Genomic DNA, 17,578 nt, shown 5'->3' on the forward strand with positions numbered 1-17,578 from the left:
TTGCAAATGAGGCTTCGGTCCCCTCTGCAGACCTTAGTGGCAATGGTTTCAGCAGAGAGCCTGTGTGAGTGTTGGGACCTCTGCTCCACCTGCAGTATGTCTCTCTCCTATCATGTCCTCAATACCTCTCACCCTGCTTTACATCTTTCTCTTCCTATTGCACAGAAGCACAGACTGAGCTTCTGCAACTCCCTTCCCCCTGTTTTCTGTTCTCTCCATACCATGCCTTCTTCAAACTCCATCCACACATGAGCCTTCATGTGCAATCTCTATTTCTATACCAGTGACTCAACTCCTGTATATCTTCAGGACACTTTTTCCATGTCCTGCCTAGTCTTTCTGTTATTTCTGCTTGAACATCCTTTTATCTTAGCAAAGATAGCAAAGTCAAACTCCATTTCCTTGCATAGTGAATGCTTCTCACTGACACCACCAACCACCTTCTCATCAATCAGGCTTGCAAGTCAAGAGAAAAGGAGAATTACCTATTGAATTCCTCCCTCTCTCCTTTTTCTGTGCATTCTGGTCACCCCAAATACTTTTTCCTTTTCTCTTTCAAATCAACAAGTTCAATGTTCTTCTTTTCTTACATTCACTTCAATCACTGTAGCCTATTCTCCAGCCAGAGTTTGCCTTTACACACCATATCAAATGCTCTCTATTCCAAGACTTCTGGAGCTGATGAACATCAGTTCCTATTATCTATATAAGCCCTGCAACTCAACCTCCACACCTTGAATTGGGGATCTATTGGAGTTGCTGGCACAAGGTAACTTGTTGCAGGAACTTACATAGTTAAATGTCCCCATCCGTGTTAAGAATTTACAAAGGCTAGATCAGTTAAATCACTGCTGTGTGACTTTACTCTTTTGAGACTACTTAATAGGTCAGAGACTTCTTACACACATAGGTATCTGCAATTCTAACCACCAAAGGACATAAGGCTATGCTTTCACCTGCCCAAAGTCAGTAAGTAGAGGCAGAGACACAGCTATTCGTTAGCACAAACTGTGGTGAGTTCATGCTTCCCCCTCCTTAAAGCATGGGATACTGCGTGCTCCTTGAAAGAGTAGGTCACTGATATACTGTTATATACCACAATGTTCTCTCCCTACTTAGGAGCTCCTTACTTTTCTATGCTAATCCCTATAGGTGCCTGAAGTTTATTTCTACAGTTATTACAGCTTCCTACACTTAAGCATTAAATAATCCCACATTTCTAGCTGAAATAATTATTTTTTCTTTCATTTTACTCATAAAATTGAGCATTTTTTCTTCCCTCACATTTTACAAAATAAGATTCCTAGTACAGTATTGTACAAAAGCAACAATCTGACACATTACCTCTATCCTGCCATCTTTTATTGTGCCTGCAATGGAAAAAAATAAGCATGTATTTTTAGCTGACTGTGCTACATAGAACAATCTGATAGCAGAAGCCTGTTATTGTCATTTAAAGGAACATTTGTTGAACCAGATGCAATCATGAAAAATTACCTTCAATTTTACAGTTAGTGTTTTCTAGAGAAAAATATCTATTCCATCCAAAATCCAAAGATGTCAATGCACTAGGACCACATCACAAAGCAGCTGCATTTTACTGCTTTCCTTGGCATTGGATTGGAACAGGACCACTAACACTGACACATCAAAGCCATCCACAGCAAACTACATGTCTTTATCTCAGATTAAAGTGATTAGGACAGTGTGGAAGGGCCTACAGTAGGATCTGAAGTCTGTAATGATCATACTGTCCTCTAAAACCACTGTCCTGTGGTGACTCCTTGCAAGGAAAGATGATGGTAAGGAGAAGGGAAGTTTAGGTTCAAGATCCACAGATCACCCTGCTCTTTGTGCAAAGAGCCCCAAAAGCAACCTGTTCCTGCAGAGGTAGAACGAATATTGTTGCTTAAGCTCCCCCATAACTCTTCCTCTGCTCTTGGGGGGACTGGACTAACATGAGCTGCCATCAGGATTGTGTTCAGTCTTCTGGCTGAATGTTTGGAAGCTGGAATGATGCCTTGCACAAAGCCCACCATGCCTTACCTGAGAGGTGGTGTGGTTGGCAGCAGGATGCTTCAAGCCAGTGCATATGCTAGTAGCTATGAGTCATGTGGAACTTGCTCTTCTATTTGCCTATCTGACAGAAGGTAAGACCAGATTCAGGGTGGGATGAGAATGGGAAGAGGATTGGAAGAAGCAAAGACAGTGTGATCAACTCTCATTGCTACTAACTGAACTAATACTGATCAAATACACATAGAAGAAAGGTCAAAGGCTATTACAAAAGAGGGATGCAATTACAACTTGTGGGGTAGAAGTCCCTAAATCAGAGCATACCTTAAGGAAGCAAGGAGTAATAGGAGAGGGTGCTGGAGCATTTGCTGACACATTGGCTGGCTGTACAAAGCAGAACCTGTCTGGTGCTGTGGAAGAGTTCAGTCTCATCATTGCTAGTCTAGTGGCAAATCATATAAGACAGGCATAGTCTGCACCATGCATGGTATCCACGTGAAACATCACATTTTAGATCTGGGATTAAGGTGATACAAGGCTATTGGAAAAGTGCTTTTTATGTTCCAGTTAGTGAAGATTTAACAGCTGAGCCAAACCACTCAGCAGGGAGAGAACACGAACATAGTTCTTATCCTTCTCAAACGTCTGGCCCAAAACTATTTATAACCCTTCAATATTTCTTCTACATATGCAAATAATTCTGCATATATTTTTCTCTTCTGTTTTGAACATACTGACACTTTTCTCCTAACGTTCATACTAACCAACAGCAGCCCTTTATCTAGTTCTCTTCGTCTTAGCATTTCATAAGTTACTGCAGTCAACTCTGTTCATTAAAGGTCTTCTTCTGAAACATCTAGCACTGGGTACAGCATGAGCTGCAACAGAGCAAGGACTTTGTCCTGCAGGACTTCCATACCCCCAGTGTAGACTGCAGCTGTGTTGTTATGGATACACAAGGAAGATGGGACCTAAACCGTGGTTTATGGTATCTCTGTAATACCAGTGCACATAACTTGATACTTCTGCCATTATTCCATGCTGAGAAAGAGGAGTAAAGACCAGTTCTTTGTTCTGATCATTACAGTTTGTCAAAATTACCTTGGTTGTTGCCTGAAGGCTTTGCAATGCTGATGCAATGCTCCTGTAACAGCAGGAAGACATCTAAATTTGATGTTTCTAGCTCTTTTCATACTGCCTTTCTTGAGGGTATCTTTCTCCAACATGACACTGTTTGTATGGCTCAGATGAGCCCTGTTGCTAAGAAACAGGTCCCAGCTGTGCCTTTAAAACTCTGCCTTTAAACATACAACTCAAGGAAGTATTTTTCTTTTCATTACACTGTATTGTGTGGTTTTATTAAGATTTCTTTTAAATCAGATCTGACTCTTGGGGCTACATTTATATCGCAACCTTCTGTGGTAGGAACCATTCTTCTGCTGTCTGTACAGTGCCACGGTCACCTACACAACTGTATAATGTATTTTAAAATGGTACATTTTAAGGTCACAGGCCCCATTTTGCATGCAATCGTGGCATAAACAAGCAGGAACACAGTGGAACCTACTTGCTGCAATTATCTGTTAATACTAAACTACAAAGCACAGTACAAATTGGTGTTCTTTCAAATGGCAATCCTAGGGTGCATCTGTGCTTGTTTGGCTTTGGGGTCTTTTGCCATGTACTAACTAAAACATGCTGAAGTTCCCTTCATACAAGACAGTATGTAGCTTTCACAGGCATAAAGTAGACCATAGGATCCCGTGAGGGAGTAACCAGCACATCCGAACTACAGACTGCCTTGTCCATCCTACTTACTCATTGCTTTTTCACTAACACGTGGCACAGATACCACCTTGCTTCCTGTTGAACACAAAGTGCAAGAGTGATGGAGGCAGTTCATTAAAAACAGTTTCCTTGGAAGAGATTAATGGAAGCTAAAGTATGGCTGTGGGATTTGAGGGACTGCATTGTAACATGCCCATGTAGATTCTCTTGCCAGTTCTGCCACTAACTTCCGGGACAATCTGCAGCAGGTCGTTTCCTTTGACTTCTCCATTCAGACTGTAAACACTCTAAATGTGTGACATAACTCTTCCTTCATGTTTCTGTACTGTAATAGGACCTACCCTGCTGAAGTACCTACTTGGCACTTGTCACATCAGTAAACAGTGGACTTCTCAGGAAAGACTTAAATCATGGTCACTGAAATAAGGTCTCGTGTCATTTATGGATCATTCCTCTTCCAAAGTATGCTAAAGAACATCTACTAGTGTGCGAAGTGTTATAAATATTTAAAACAACCTCACTTGTAAAGGAGAAAGCAGAGTAAGTTTTGTGATGCAACAGCCTCAGATTTAGTTGCTGGCTGATATGGAAGTCCAACTTGGTACTGCAACGTAGGGAAAGTCTTCCCTGGTTTTAAGTGCAATGTAAGAGCGCAGTTCTTTACAGTAATACTTAACAGGAACAAGCTCAAGGGGCTAGCTCAATGTTAGAAGAATTAAAAATCCTAGAGGCTCAACATCACACTGCTGCACGTTGTGGATTCTCAGGTCTGGCAAGTGGGTTTCGCTCAAAATGGGAAGGTTTTGTACCTGTTTTGCACTGGTACAAATGACTCTTTGTTGCTCCAAGCAATGTGACCTGCAGTCCATAGAGCAACTAGGAAGGGGACATCCTCTCTGTTCAGCTCTGCCTTGGCACACAGACTAAATGAGCACTGAAAGAACATCTAGTGGATTGTAAGCACCGATCTGAGATCAGAGCATATAAGCACATGTGCCAGATTTTCAATTGTACCATGTATACCATATTTAAGCTAATACACAGAAAAAAGATCTTTCATTCATTGTCAGATTTGAATCTTTTTATTAAGATTCAACAGCACAAAGAGAGAGATCCTACTTTTAACTACATTTCCTTGAAATCTACCCTCCAAAGTGGGAATACTGAGGCTTAACTCTAATGGAAATGAGAATTTGCCTGTTGGCACCCTTGTGTGTAGGGAGTTATTTGGATCGATACACAGAATGGCTGAACACAAGAGTCCTCCCAGTTCTATTCACACTCATGGCTTGGTCCAAGCTCTGCTTTGCACTTGTGCAGCTAGGTACACCTCTGCCACGTGGGTGTGAATGAATGTTGGCCTTCTGTGACAGTACACAATGTAAGGGACTAATTCTCAAGGCACAAAAATCAGATCACTGGGTACAGCTGACCAATGTAAACAAGATGAAAGTTAGATTACCTCAGGGAGTCAGCTTCAAAGGAGAATCCATCTGAATGTTGTTTCTGTGGGATGTGTGGGAGGAGCAGAGGGCTGCATGAAATAAGTACTCAGATGCAAGTCAATGTATAAAACTACCTTCTGGCTTTTAAAAGAGAAAACAAAAGAACGTTTCTGTACTCACAATTGCCAATGATTGTAGCTTCTGTGCTCTTTTCTCTTTCACATGAGACAAGGAATCATCCCACCAGCCCTCTGCAGCCACAATAGAATTTCAGTAGGAGGAAGAAAACCTCATGATGCTGAGTCTAAAATATTGGGATTATTTAAAAAATACTATTACTCTGCTCTCATGAGAGCCCACTTGCAGCGCTGTGTGCAGTTCTGGTGTCCTCAACATAAGAAGGACATGGAGCTGTTGGAGCAAGTCCAGAGGAGGTCACGAGGATGATCAGGGGACTGGAGTACCTCCTGTATGAAGACAGGCTGAGAAAGTTGGGGCTGTTCAGCCTGGAATAGAGAAGGCTGCGTGGAGACCTCATAGCAGCCTTCCAGTATCTGAAGGGGGCCTACAAGGATGCTGGAGAGCAACTCTTCATCTAGGCCTGTAGTGGTAGGACAAGGGGTAAGGGGTTTAAACTAAACCAGGGGAAGTTTAGATTGGATCTAAGGAAGAAGTTCTTTACTGTAAGGGTGGTGAGGCACTGGAATGGGTTGCTCAAGGAAGTTGTGAATGCTCCATCCCTAGCAGTGTTCAAGGCCAGGTTGGACAGAGCCTTCAGCAACATGGTTTAGTGTGAGGTGTCCCTGCCCATGGCAGGGGGTTGGAACTGGATCATCTTAAGGTCCTTTCCAACCCAAACCATTCTATGACTCTATGATTTGTTTTCTAAACCCCCTGCTAAGCCTTCTCTGTTATTGATCAGTTTACCAAGTGCAGAGCTAAAGAACAGAGAGACACAGCAAAAACATTATCCTTGTAATATAGATAGGAAGATTTGGCAAGGCTTCCACAATTAAATAGATCAAGGAAGATAATTTAATGGCCAATCCACAGAATCTGCACTAACTCAGATCTCTAACTACATGAAAACCTTTCAACAGGTTACTCAATAACCAGACTGGCGCAAATGGGTTTGGGAACAAGTCTGATTTGTTGCAATCACGTCACAAAGACAAAAGGAAGGTGTGGAGATGATCCCACAGCTAGAAAGGATTTTGTTCTTGTTACACATCTCCATTTTCACACGCTTTCTCACAGTCCTGAATCTCCTGTGAACCCCTCCCACTACGAAACCAACTCCACAGCGGGTTGCAGGACAGTGAGTTGTAAGCCCTTACAACTCTTTCATATATGTAGATCCAAGGAGGTCCAGCCATACTTCTAGCTAGAATTTAGTCTAAAGATTCTTGGAAGCAATTTTCAGTGGAAAGGCAACTGAAAACTTCCTGACTCCAAATCCACGGTTACAAGGAGACATGGAAAAATAGTCTTTTAATTTACAGGAAATACAAATACAGAAACCTCGATCCAAGAGCTTATTTTATCTTATTGTAAAGAATCTAATCTTGACCACTGCCCATGAAAGAGGCCTGGCTGTATGAACCTCTCCGCATAGTGATTCCTATGGTATCAAGTTGCCATCTCCTCCCAACACAGCACAGAAAATACAACGTTGGACATCCACGCACACAAAAAATCATGTTTATGGAAATCAAATTGTCATGGCAACAGAAGAGGTCTTGCAAGTATTATAAAAATAGCAAATTAACAAAACCATTTATGAAATCTAAAATCCATTCTTTTATGAATGCCTTCGAAAAACAACAAATGGTTTTCTATCTACATAAGGAAGAAATTATTTAAACCCAAGATCCCACCTCACCATCTGGGCATGTGTAATAGATAAATACATCCAAATAAAGACATGTTCTAAACCTAAAACAGCAAAACTGTTTCAGCTGGACAGTGTTTCACTAATGTATCACTGGGTTTATTTTGTTTCAGGTAAAATATTTTCGTATAAATATTATGATTCATACTTTGTAAAATGACTCAACTTTTTAACATAGTAAACTCCTAACAATGGCTCATTATAGAATCATAGAATCATAGATTAGTTAGGATTGGAAAGGACCTTAAGATCATCAAGTTCCAACCCCCCTGCCATGGGCAGGGACACCTCACACTAAACCATGTCACCCAAGGCTCTGTCCAACCTGGCCTTGAACACTGCTAGGGATGGAGCATTCACAACTTCCCTGGGCAACCCATTCCATAATCTAGTTTATTAAATCTTCATTAACATCTCAGTTCTTCAAGGGCTTACCTAAGTATGTACAAACACTCTGTGAAGACAACATTCTTATTTTGAAGGAGTTAATTGTTTTTCCAACACAATCTCAGGGTTAATTTGACCATCCACGTTTTGCATCCTTTACAAGCTTGCTTGTGTATAACAGACAAAATTACTACTCACAAATCAGGGCACTTTTAAGTGTTGTGTAAATACTCATCAGTCCTTGTGGCAAACTAAGAGCTCAGCCTCGATAAATGGCAAGATGGTGAGATGATGGATAATTGGCTGTGATATGTTTAAATTCATGTCCACAAAGATGGCAGTCTCGGTGCCCCGTGCAGTTCCTTGTATAAGCATTGCTACTGAAGTTAGACATGTGGTACATGTTGAGCCCCTGTGGTGAACACAATTAGGTTTCAAGAGTTCCTCTATTGATTGTATTCACTCTTCCCTCTAGCAAGATTTGACCATGAAAATGCTTGGGTATGCTTATACTGGAACTTCTAAGTTAGCTTTCATCAATCATCTCATTTATGTTTACTAGTCTGGATATTTCACGATCATATGCTCAAAGGCGTAAGCGTGCATGGGTTGGTCTAGTCTGGCAGAGTTGTAAATTAGTTAGCAACGTATCTGCTTCTATTTTAAAGCTCAGTATAATATTGCCATCATTATTGCTCAGTATAATAGTGCTGAAAAATCATTAATCAGGTTCTCCGAAACTTTCTCTCCCCCTCCATTTGCTTCCCTTTTCTTGAGACAGGATCATATCTTCAAATCCTGCTCCAAAGCCATGAGAGTTCATTTTTTTCTCTTCTTAAAAGCAAAGATTCTCATCTAATCAAGAGCCTCGGGGGACAGGGTTCTAAGAAAACACCAAATGTTGTTGGAGTCAGGACTGGGTTGCTAGGCCTTTTGAGGGGTTATCAAAAGTTTCAGGCTGCTTGGCCTGTAACTCCCTTGGAATGGAAAAACTGAGCTTTGAACTGCCTTTATTATAAGGACTTTATAATAAGGAGGAAGGAAGGTGGGAGCAGCTTCTAACTCCATCTAAAGTGGTAAGATGGAGAAAAAACAGCCTGTGGAAATGAGTATTTTAAATCAAATATTCTGTTCTGTCTACTTCTTTTTCCCTTGACTCTACACCTAATGAAACCTAGTGAGTTTATAACATTTGGGAATCAACAAGTGAGGTATAGCTAGGTAGAACTGCATGTGATTTTTCTCAGGCTTTTACAATATTTTCCTTTTGGAGCTCCTAGTTAACACAAATGCTCAAAAACCCTGGGAAGAGGAAGAAGGATTAACTCCTTCACTTAATGAAAAAGTCCCAATCTTCAGCAGAATTAGGGAAACCCAGGATTCATTCCTTGAATCCCTAAAGCAAGCTCACCAACACAAACTTTTCATTCTCATGTGAGGCTGCGCCCACGTTGATGGTCATGTCCTGCATCTGGCTTGTATTCAATGATGTCTAAGGTTGCTGCGTGATGCCCGCTCCAGCTCTCTGCTGCGGAACACATCAGCTCTGTTACGGCTGCCACACCAGCTTCCTTACGGTGCATCACACCACAAGTGCTCTAGTTCACAGAGCAGCATCTGAAAGGCAAATGAGCTCTAACTGCAGTTTCAAGCAAGATGCTGGGTTGTGAACTGCAATAGCTGCAGCAGAGGTGAGCATTCCCTTCTGCTTCCCTCGCCGCTGGAGCAGTAACTTCCAGCAGAACTTGTGTAAGGCACAGATAATGTTTTTAATTGCCAGTAAGGTTTGCCAGAACCTTCATGCTAAAAACGTCCCAAGCACCGGACTGAAGTATAACACTCTAAACTGATTTACCTTCTTTCAGATATGTGCTGGAAGGATGTCCTGTGAGGAGGGACTGAGGACTCTGGGTTTGTCTAGTTTGGAGAAAGGGAGACTGAGGAGTTACCTCATTGTTCTCTACAGCTTCTTGAGGAGGGGAAGCAGAGAGGGACAAGCTCTGCTCCCTGGTATTCAGTAATTGGACATGTGTGAATGGTTCAAAACTGCACCAGGGGAGGTTTAGACTGGACGTGAGGAAACATTTCTTTACCAAGAGGGTGGTCAAACACTGGAACAGGCTTCCTAGAGAGGTGGTCGATGCCCCAAGCCTTTCAGTGTTTAAGAGGCATTTGGACAATGTCCCTAACATGCTTTTGGTCAGCTCTGAAGTGGACAGGCAGTTGGACTAGGTGATCGTTGTAGGTACCTTCCAACTGAACTATCCTGTTCTATCTCTATTGACTAGAATCTTTGCAAATTGTATGCAGCCTAAAATTCACCCTTGTCCTTTGCGCCAGCTGCTATGGCTGTGTTTGTGTTCATGGGATTTGATGGGTAAAGAAGAGCCTGAGGAACCTCCTGCTCCTGCCTTGACCATCCTGAACACATCCACTACAGAGCAGAGATAAAGTTTGTTGCCTGCGAACTGCTGCAGGCAATTGTGCTTCATCACTTTGTACACCTCTGACACCCACTGATTCAAAGCAGAACAATTCAGCCCATTCTGCAATCCAGACCAGCCGAAATGCACTCATCTCCTCATTCAGGTTACTTTCATCTTTGAATCCTTTCACTCCTTTTCTCTCTTGTTGCAAGAAGTTTCAGTGCTTTGGCATTCTCACCAATTATCAGTGAACGTACTTTTCTCCTTCTGGGCTTGATTCTCTATTTTTCTCCACGTCACAACCTTCTTCTGGAACAGCATTCCAGACTCCTTAAAATTCAGTTGGTTTACTTGGCCATTTTACAGCTCATCTCTCCTGCCTGCTCCCACCTTCACTCTAAATCTTCCAGTACATTTGTCCAAATTGCATTAAATGACAAACAGGACTGCAAGATGCTGAGCAAACTCTATCTCTTTACGTATTCGTTAAGTAATGAATACCTCCACAGAACTGCTTTGATGACAAGCAGTGAACAAAACCCAATGAAAAATGCCACTGGCCATTTCTTTTGTCTTCTATTTTAATGGAAACAGAAGGCATGAGGGAGGGAAGAGAAACTTGTTTGCATTTAAGTTGGTGTGGCAGCAATGGTAAAGCAGCAGCACTAGGTTGGTGCACAGCTTGACAGTGAAATGAACCAAAAAGTCATTGTAAATGCAAGTAGAGCTCAACAGCTGACTTCTACCAACTAGGAATGAAGAGCAAATACTGATCAAAGGACATAAACAGTACTAAATATTTCAACTGTGGTAGAGACTAAAGTCAAGAATAAGCTATGGGAGGATGATGGCTGGTATGTACGCGACTATTATGGCTAAGTGGGTAAAGTTAGGGAAGGGATTCAGTATAAATCATAGGAAAGGGAACAAGAATAAGAATACATTAAGTATTCAGGCAAGTATGGGCTAATAAAATAGAGCCACAAAGCAGAAAGCAGCTTTTTTTCCTAAAACACATCAGGGCATGATGCCATTGGACACTGGATTAAAACCGAGGGATCATGCCAGATCCCTCAGCAGAGATAAAACCTTGTTTTTCTGCTGATCACATACAAAGCTGGAGTTGTCGCAACCAAGCAGCTACAAACTTGAAATAATTTGGCATTTATTCTGATCACAAATTATCTGAGAACCACTTCTGATCTTTTTCAAGCTTGTTTGTCATTTTAGATGGTCCAGACACTTCATGGCACAAAAATATTCCAGACTACCCTGTGCTGGCAAGATTGTCGAGTGCCTGTTCAGTCTGATCAGCCAAGTAAGTTATATAAGACATTCAGATTTGTCACTTAAATCTTTGTTTTAGAAAAAAAAGAAGAAATCAATGGATTTCTCCATACTGACAAGAACAGAACCTGCAGGAGCAGAAACCTGCAGATTCAGTGCTTCTGGTGCCCAACTTTACCTCACCGTAAGGAATATCTACAGCACAGCTGATACCACTGCCAGCGATGGAGCAGTAACCAAGATGCAGGTATTCTATCACAGGTTGCCTTGCACAAGCAGATGAAGAAATCACCACAAAAAACCTTTTGATCCTGTCAAGATCAAAACCCAACAGTGAAGCCTACTGATAGTAAGTTTGCTTTGTTTAATTATGCTTTCATGAACAAATAGCTTGTTTCTGCAGGCTACCAGCAGTCTCCAAGTCACAGGCTGAAAGGCAATGTTAGCTAAAGAATCCCAGTAATAACGTTCACAAACACAGATACATAGAAACACCTAAAAACTTCTGTTTTCCACAAAGGAGCTTGTACATCACCCAGGTTCATTGGTTTGAGTGTCCATGGGAAAAACAAGCATGATTAAAAAGACAATAGCCAAAACAAGTTTGAGATTTTAATGCACAGATGCTGGAAAGCCCCTATTTCTTTTCTGCAATATTTGTCCTACTGCAGATATGAAAATGTGTTTTCTTCCCTTCAAAGTCTTTGTTTCAATAATAAAGGCGGTGGATGTTTGCTTGAGGCATCTATTTACCATTCCAACAACAAAAATAAAATGGGTATTGGTAATTTTATGCAGCACTCATCCCTGCAACTTTCCTGGGTGTTGTGTTCTGTACTTCTATTCAGCTCTTTGGAGAGCTCATGCTGCTGAAGAGAGCCGTGGCTTCTAATGAGAGCCTTGTGCAGATGCTTGGCTTCTATAAATTGAGCATGTAAAGCTGAAGGTCTAGCCCTTGAGCTCTATCGAGACTCAAGGAGAATTAACAGATGGCAGAAGACTCAGTATGGAGCTGACACACCCAGGAACAGGACAGCTGTATGTGGAGAAAAAAGTTCAGTGGGCTGGGAATCTTCCCTTCTTTCTGTAGCTGTCTGTGAGAAGCTGTCACTCATGATCTCCTCCACCGGCTATTTCACGGCACATGGGTGGCTGCTCTCCTATCCTGCGCTAACATAATTTTATGTTACGTATTTCAATTACTCCCTGCATAAAAATAGCGTAATTCAGGCTGTGATCCAAAAGTCCACCCCCTTCCTGACAGGAGGGATTCATCTTGGAGAATACCTCATACTTTGAGATAATTCCACTCGCTTCTCACATTTGCCTCAAGTTCTCGTTTCTTCGTTTCCCCCCTCCCACACACGTGATGTTGAGGGACGGAAAAACGGGTAGGAAGGAGGGCAAGATTCCCATGTATCAGCTCAGGGAATGACAAGGAGCCAGATCTTCTCCCACGCTGACTGGCACACGGCAGCTCCAAGAGAACACAGTCTGCCAGCTAAAGGGCATGGCCAGCCCCTTCTCTCAATTGCCATCTGCAGTACGTACCGGCTGGAGGTGCACACTGCTCAGTCCTGCAAGAACTGGAAAAGAGAGGATACACCGCCATTTATCAGGTGGTGTCACCATCTTCCATTCTCTAGAGCCTGTCACCGCATGATTTGACCCCAAGGCCTCAGAGCCTGCTCCAGAAGCTCTAAGCCAAACTAAAGGTGGCACAGTGCACTTGTGGCAGAGCTGGAACGTTGGTAGCCAACAGCACAATGGGTGTTGCTACAGCACTCACTGACAGCACCAGCTCCCCCTTCTCCCTTTCGTGCTAGCTGCTTCTTTTATGAACCTGAGCTAGGGACACCTTCATTACAGCTCAGTCCTGCAGCCCTATCCCATACAGATGGGGAAGATCGCATCAGACCATGGAAAATCCTGATCCAGGACGTCTCCAAGTGGTTGTGTCTATCCCAGTGCATGGAAGCAATGTGTAAGGCTGTTCTGCAAAACAGATTACAAGTAGATGGGCTAATCAAGCTTTTTTAGGTTGTATTTGGTCTGAATTTCAAGTTTTGGCAAGATGAAAGTTAACATATCCCCCGGGTATGAAAAATGCACCATGAGTCTTTTGTAACATATTATGCAAAAAGCGATTAAAACCCAGTTTACAATGCATCTTAAAACCTGCAGCTGTGGGATACTGCATAAAACCCTGAAAATTAACCAACTGAAAAAAATGAAGTGACTATCAACAAAGAGAAAGTGTTACTTCTCCTGTCCAAATAGAGTACTACTGCAAAACAGGAATAGTGTAAAGGAAAAAGAAACTGAAGATCTCAGATTTCACCCTCACAGGTGACTTCCATAATATAGGGAAGTTCCTTTAACTGAAAGAAAATAGAGGCTTTCAGATGCTGAGACCGCCTGAGTATTTGGTAGCCTGCATCAGAGCACAAGCTCTGTTTGGATATCACTGTTTTGAGGTACTGGGCACCAATGAACACTTCAAATGCACCAGTCTCCAAGCAGTGGAATGCTTGGGTTATTTGGTGTTGCCAGTTTTCTTGTGTATTCCAATGGCTTCTGACCCTTCATTGCAATTGCACTGCAGAGTCTACGCATGAATGACAACTACGTACAAAGTAAAGGAGGAATGGATTCAGGGACTGAAAACCAGAACCTCCATTGCCATGTAAACACAGTCACACTCTCCACCTAAGCAGGCCAAATAAACAGCAAGCCTGTGAAATATCATTTTAACATGTTATAAATCTGGACCACAGGAATCGATGAGAATTTTGCCATTAACTTCCCTGGGAACAGACTCACATCTTAGATATGAATACTTCACACCACTGCAAACAGTATTTATTTTACAAGTGTTGCTCAGTTCATTGAGATGGCTGAAGTGTGACAATAACACAAGATCCCTTTTTACTCTGACTATTCCTGCCAGTAGATTTGTGTTCCTCCTGTTTCCCCTTGTGTGTGGGCTATGTGATATAGGACACGATATGCCTGTGATTGTAAATAGCCATATTCTAGTCGCTTCTAGTGTATATTATCTGGGAGTAAATTTTCTATCAAAATGCATACGATATTAGCAGCTTCATTAAGAGAATGGTTCATTTATGCACAGACTGAGTGCTATGCTTTGCATACAGAGTTCAGGATGCATCTCCAAATGATGCTTTTCGCCAGTCTGTGAGAACACCACATGGATTTGATTTGTAGTTTGTTTGTTTTGCTACTTTTGCAGCAGAAGATTGGGAGGAACAGTGGTGCTGACAGCCAGACAGTACGGCTGAAATGGAAAACAAGCTTAAAAAAACATCTCTGCCTGTTAAAAAAAGAAAAACCAACCCCAAAATAGGATTAAATCCATTTGGGCTGGTGCAGCCAGTTGGTGATAACACAACCAACGTGGCTGCAGAGTGAGATTCACCTCTCAAGCTTTTAAGCCAGCATAGATTGGCAGCCTTATACACGTGCCCTTGGAAAGGAAGCACTACCTTAGAAGAAGCACTACTGTAGAAGAACTACTGTTCTCCTTCACCAATGTCTTCTATGCGATGGAAGGCACAACACTGGCTACGTCCAGCAGCCCTGCAGCAGCAGGCAGAGATAATCACACCTCAAGCCAATTCTGGCACGAGGATGGCTTGTGGAGATCTACCCTCCTAGGATGAAGAAGAACACAGAGTGTTCTCTACTGTGCTGTGGAAAGCAGCACAGTTTGAAGTATAAGATCATTCAAATGAGGAAAAGGACAGGGTAAGTCAGGTTTTTTTCTTGTACATCTGCAGTGAAGATGTAGTGTCTTTGACGCCAACGGAAAACTACATTCACTTTGAAAGCTCTGGCTTTGAACACCTCTCTCTGAAGATGGTGGGAAATTAAGTGCTAAATAACGATAACCTAAAACCCCATGAAAGCACTCAACTGGAGAGTTTCTGTTTGATATATCACTCCAGGTTCTGCAGGTGGCTGTGCACCAGGGCTGTGAAAACAACACACCTGAGCAGGCAGCATTACAGCTGGAAGCACAATGCCATTCTTTCCACAAGAAAATCTGGAGCAATTTCAAACAGTGGAAGTTTCCCTCTGAAATACATCTGCAGGTTCAGAGCAAACACATTGGAATAGCACTGGCTTGTACCCATTGCACACAGTTTACCACTCAGAAGAACTTTAAGGATTTCAGATTCATTAAAGAATTGAGCCACCTGAAACATACCAAGCAAGTTAAGTAGCTCTTTAAAAGAAGGGCAAGCTGGGAGATACACCCATACCACAAAGAAGGCTTCTGCAGTGGCCAGAGTAGCAGAAAAGGCTGACAAGAAAGGGCTATGAGAGATTTAAGGTATGGACTAATGGGTTTGGGTTTGTTTAAATGTGATGGTTTTGCCTACAGATGGAATGTTTGTGCTTAGTTCTCAGTTCCAGGTGCCTTTGTAACTGTTCAAAGCCTAGGCTCTGGTTGCAGTAAGTGAGCATTTCTGAACTAAAAAGCAGTAAAGCAAAATAGAGAAGGGATTAAAATTCTTCCCTGTGAGGGTGCTGTGGCACTGGCACAGGGTGCCCAGAGAAGCTGTGGCTGCCCCATCCCTGGCAGTGTTCAAGGCCAGGTTGGACGGGGCTTGGAGCAACCTGGTCTAGTGGAAGGTGTCCCTGCCCGTGGCAGGGATTGGAACTGGATGAGCTTTAAGGTCCTTTCTAACCCAAACTGTTCTGTGATCACAGCCACAGCTCACGGATGCGTTACTCGAGTCACTCACTAGGGACTTCATATTGAGAAACCGTGAATCCCCAGTTTCTCCGGACATCGGTTCCTTATAGAGTAGTGCTACAGGACCAACATTTTCCAGGGCTCTCCTGAGGAAACTCGGGCAGCTTGCCTCTGCATTTGCTGAGTGACACGGTCGCTGTGCGCCTTGGTCCTCGGACTGACATGACAGTTCGCAAGAGCCATGACAGCCCGAAATCACACCATTCCCAGCACGGGGCTGTGCCCCGGCTGGAGCGGACGGACGGGTCTGAAAGCGAGGGGATGGGCGCTCAGACCCCGGAGCCGCACGCCCCGCTCCCTGCCCGCTGTCCCGGGAAGCCGTGCTACGGCTCCGCGGCGTTCCCAAGGAACACAACGGCTCCACGGGGACCCCCGCCGCAAAACTTTCCTCCGCGGCGCAGGGACTCGCCGGCTCCTTCCCTTGTTCCCTCCCTCCCCGCGGAGCCGTCGTCGAGGAAAGTTGCCGCCGCGTCGGGGTCTGGCCCCGCTGAGGAGAGCGCGCCCCGCCGCCAGCAACCGCTCGCCCCATGGACCCCCCGCCCCGCTGCCTGTCCCCAGTGCGGGGCTGCGGAGCTTCTTACCCAGCCCCGGCACGAAGGTGTTGAGGAAGAGGCAGATGACAGCCACGGGGAACGGCATGTAGGGGATGGCGGCGCGCAGGGGGCCCTTCTTCTCCCGGACCTGCACCACCACCCCGCTGGAGGGGGCCGCGCCCCGGCTGGGCTCCCCGCTCGCCGCGCTCTCGCCGTCCTTGGGGAAGGGATCCATGGCCGGCGCGGTGCAGCCGAGGGTGGCGGTGCCCCGCCGGGCCACCAGCTGCCGCCAAGCGCGCTCCCGCCGCCGCGCGGCCCCGCGCCGACCCCTCCCCTCCGCTCCTCCCGCCCCTCACGGGCTGCCGTGCCCGCCACGCCGGCGCCGCTCCGTCCGCGTGCCCGCGTCCCGTTATCCCTCATCACCCCGCCGCGGTTCGCTCCGTGGCCGGTCACCGGTTGGAAGTGTCCCCACGCCGGTGACTGAGGCGGTTTGGGCCGCACTGCTTCCTCCCATCGCCTCCTGTGAGGGGTGTCCGGCCCCTCACGCAGGCACCGAACTTGGCCAACTCGTCCGAAATCATCGGGTTCGAGCTTAAACAGGTAGACTTAGGTTGGATATAAAGAAATTCTTCCCTGTGAGGGTGCTGAGGTGCTGGCACAGGGTGCCCAGAGAAGCTGCGGCTGCCCCATCCCTGGCAGTGTTCAAGGCCAGGTTGGATGGGGCTTGGAGCAACCTGGTCTAGCGGAAGGTGTCCCTGTCCGTGGCAGGGGGTTGGAACTGGATGAGCTTTAAGGTCCCTTCCAACCCAAACCATTTTATGAAAGCAGGCTGGGCTGTACTCAGGACTGTGGGAACATTTGGGGTGTGCACCCCTCTGAGGGGTGCTGCCCCCTCCCCGACTGTACTGGGATGGGAAGAGAGGGCAAGAAGCTGGTTCAGCTCGACCTTTGAGAAGGGGAAAAGCCATTTTGGTATGAAAGAGTGTAGAAGGGGTGAAAATAATGCCCTATGTGGTTCAATA

The 17,578-nt window shown here is 44.4% G+C and overlaps 1 protein-coding gene across 1 annotated transcript in view; it reads right to left on the reverse strand.

Moving 5' to 3' along the window:
• Nucleotides 1-16,791, reverse strand: part of STUM (stum, mechanosensory transduction mediator homolog) — a gene marked incomplete at both ends in the record, with an annotated part of 38,127 nt that extends 21,336 nt beyond the window's left edge. The window contains one exon of the mRNA XM_080616941.1: nt 16,605-16,791. Within this exon, the coding sequence (XP_080473067.1) occupies nt 16,605-16,791 (187 nt within the window). The remainder of the gene's footprint in view (nt 1-16,604) is intronic.
• Nucleotides 16,792-17,578: the final 787 nt, after the last annotated feature.

This window comes from Psittacula echo (assembly GCF_963264785.1).
Source record: "Psittacula echo genome assembly, chromosome: 4".
Taxonomy (NCBI): domain Eukaryota; kingdom Metazoa; phylum Chordata; class Aves; order Psittaciformes; family Psittacidae; genus Psittacula; species Psittacula echo.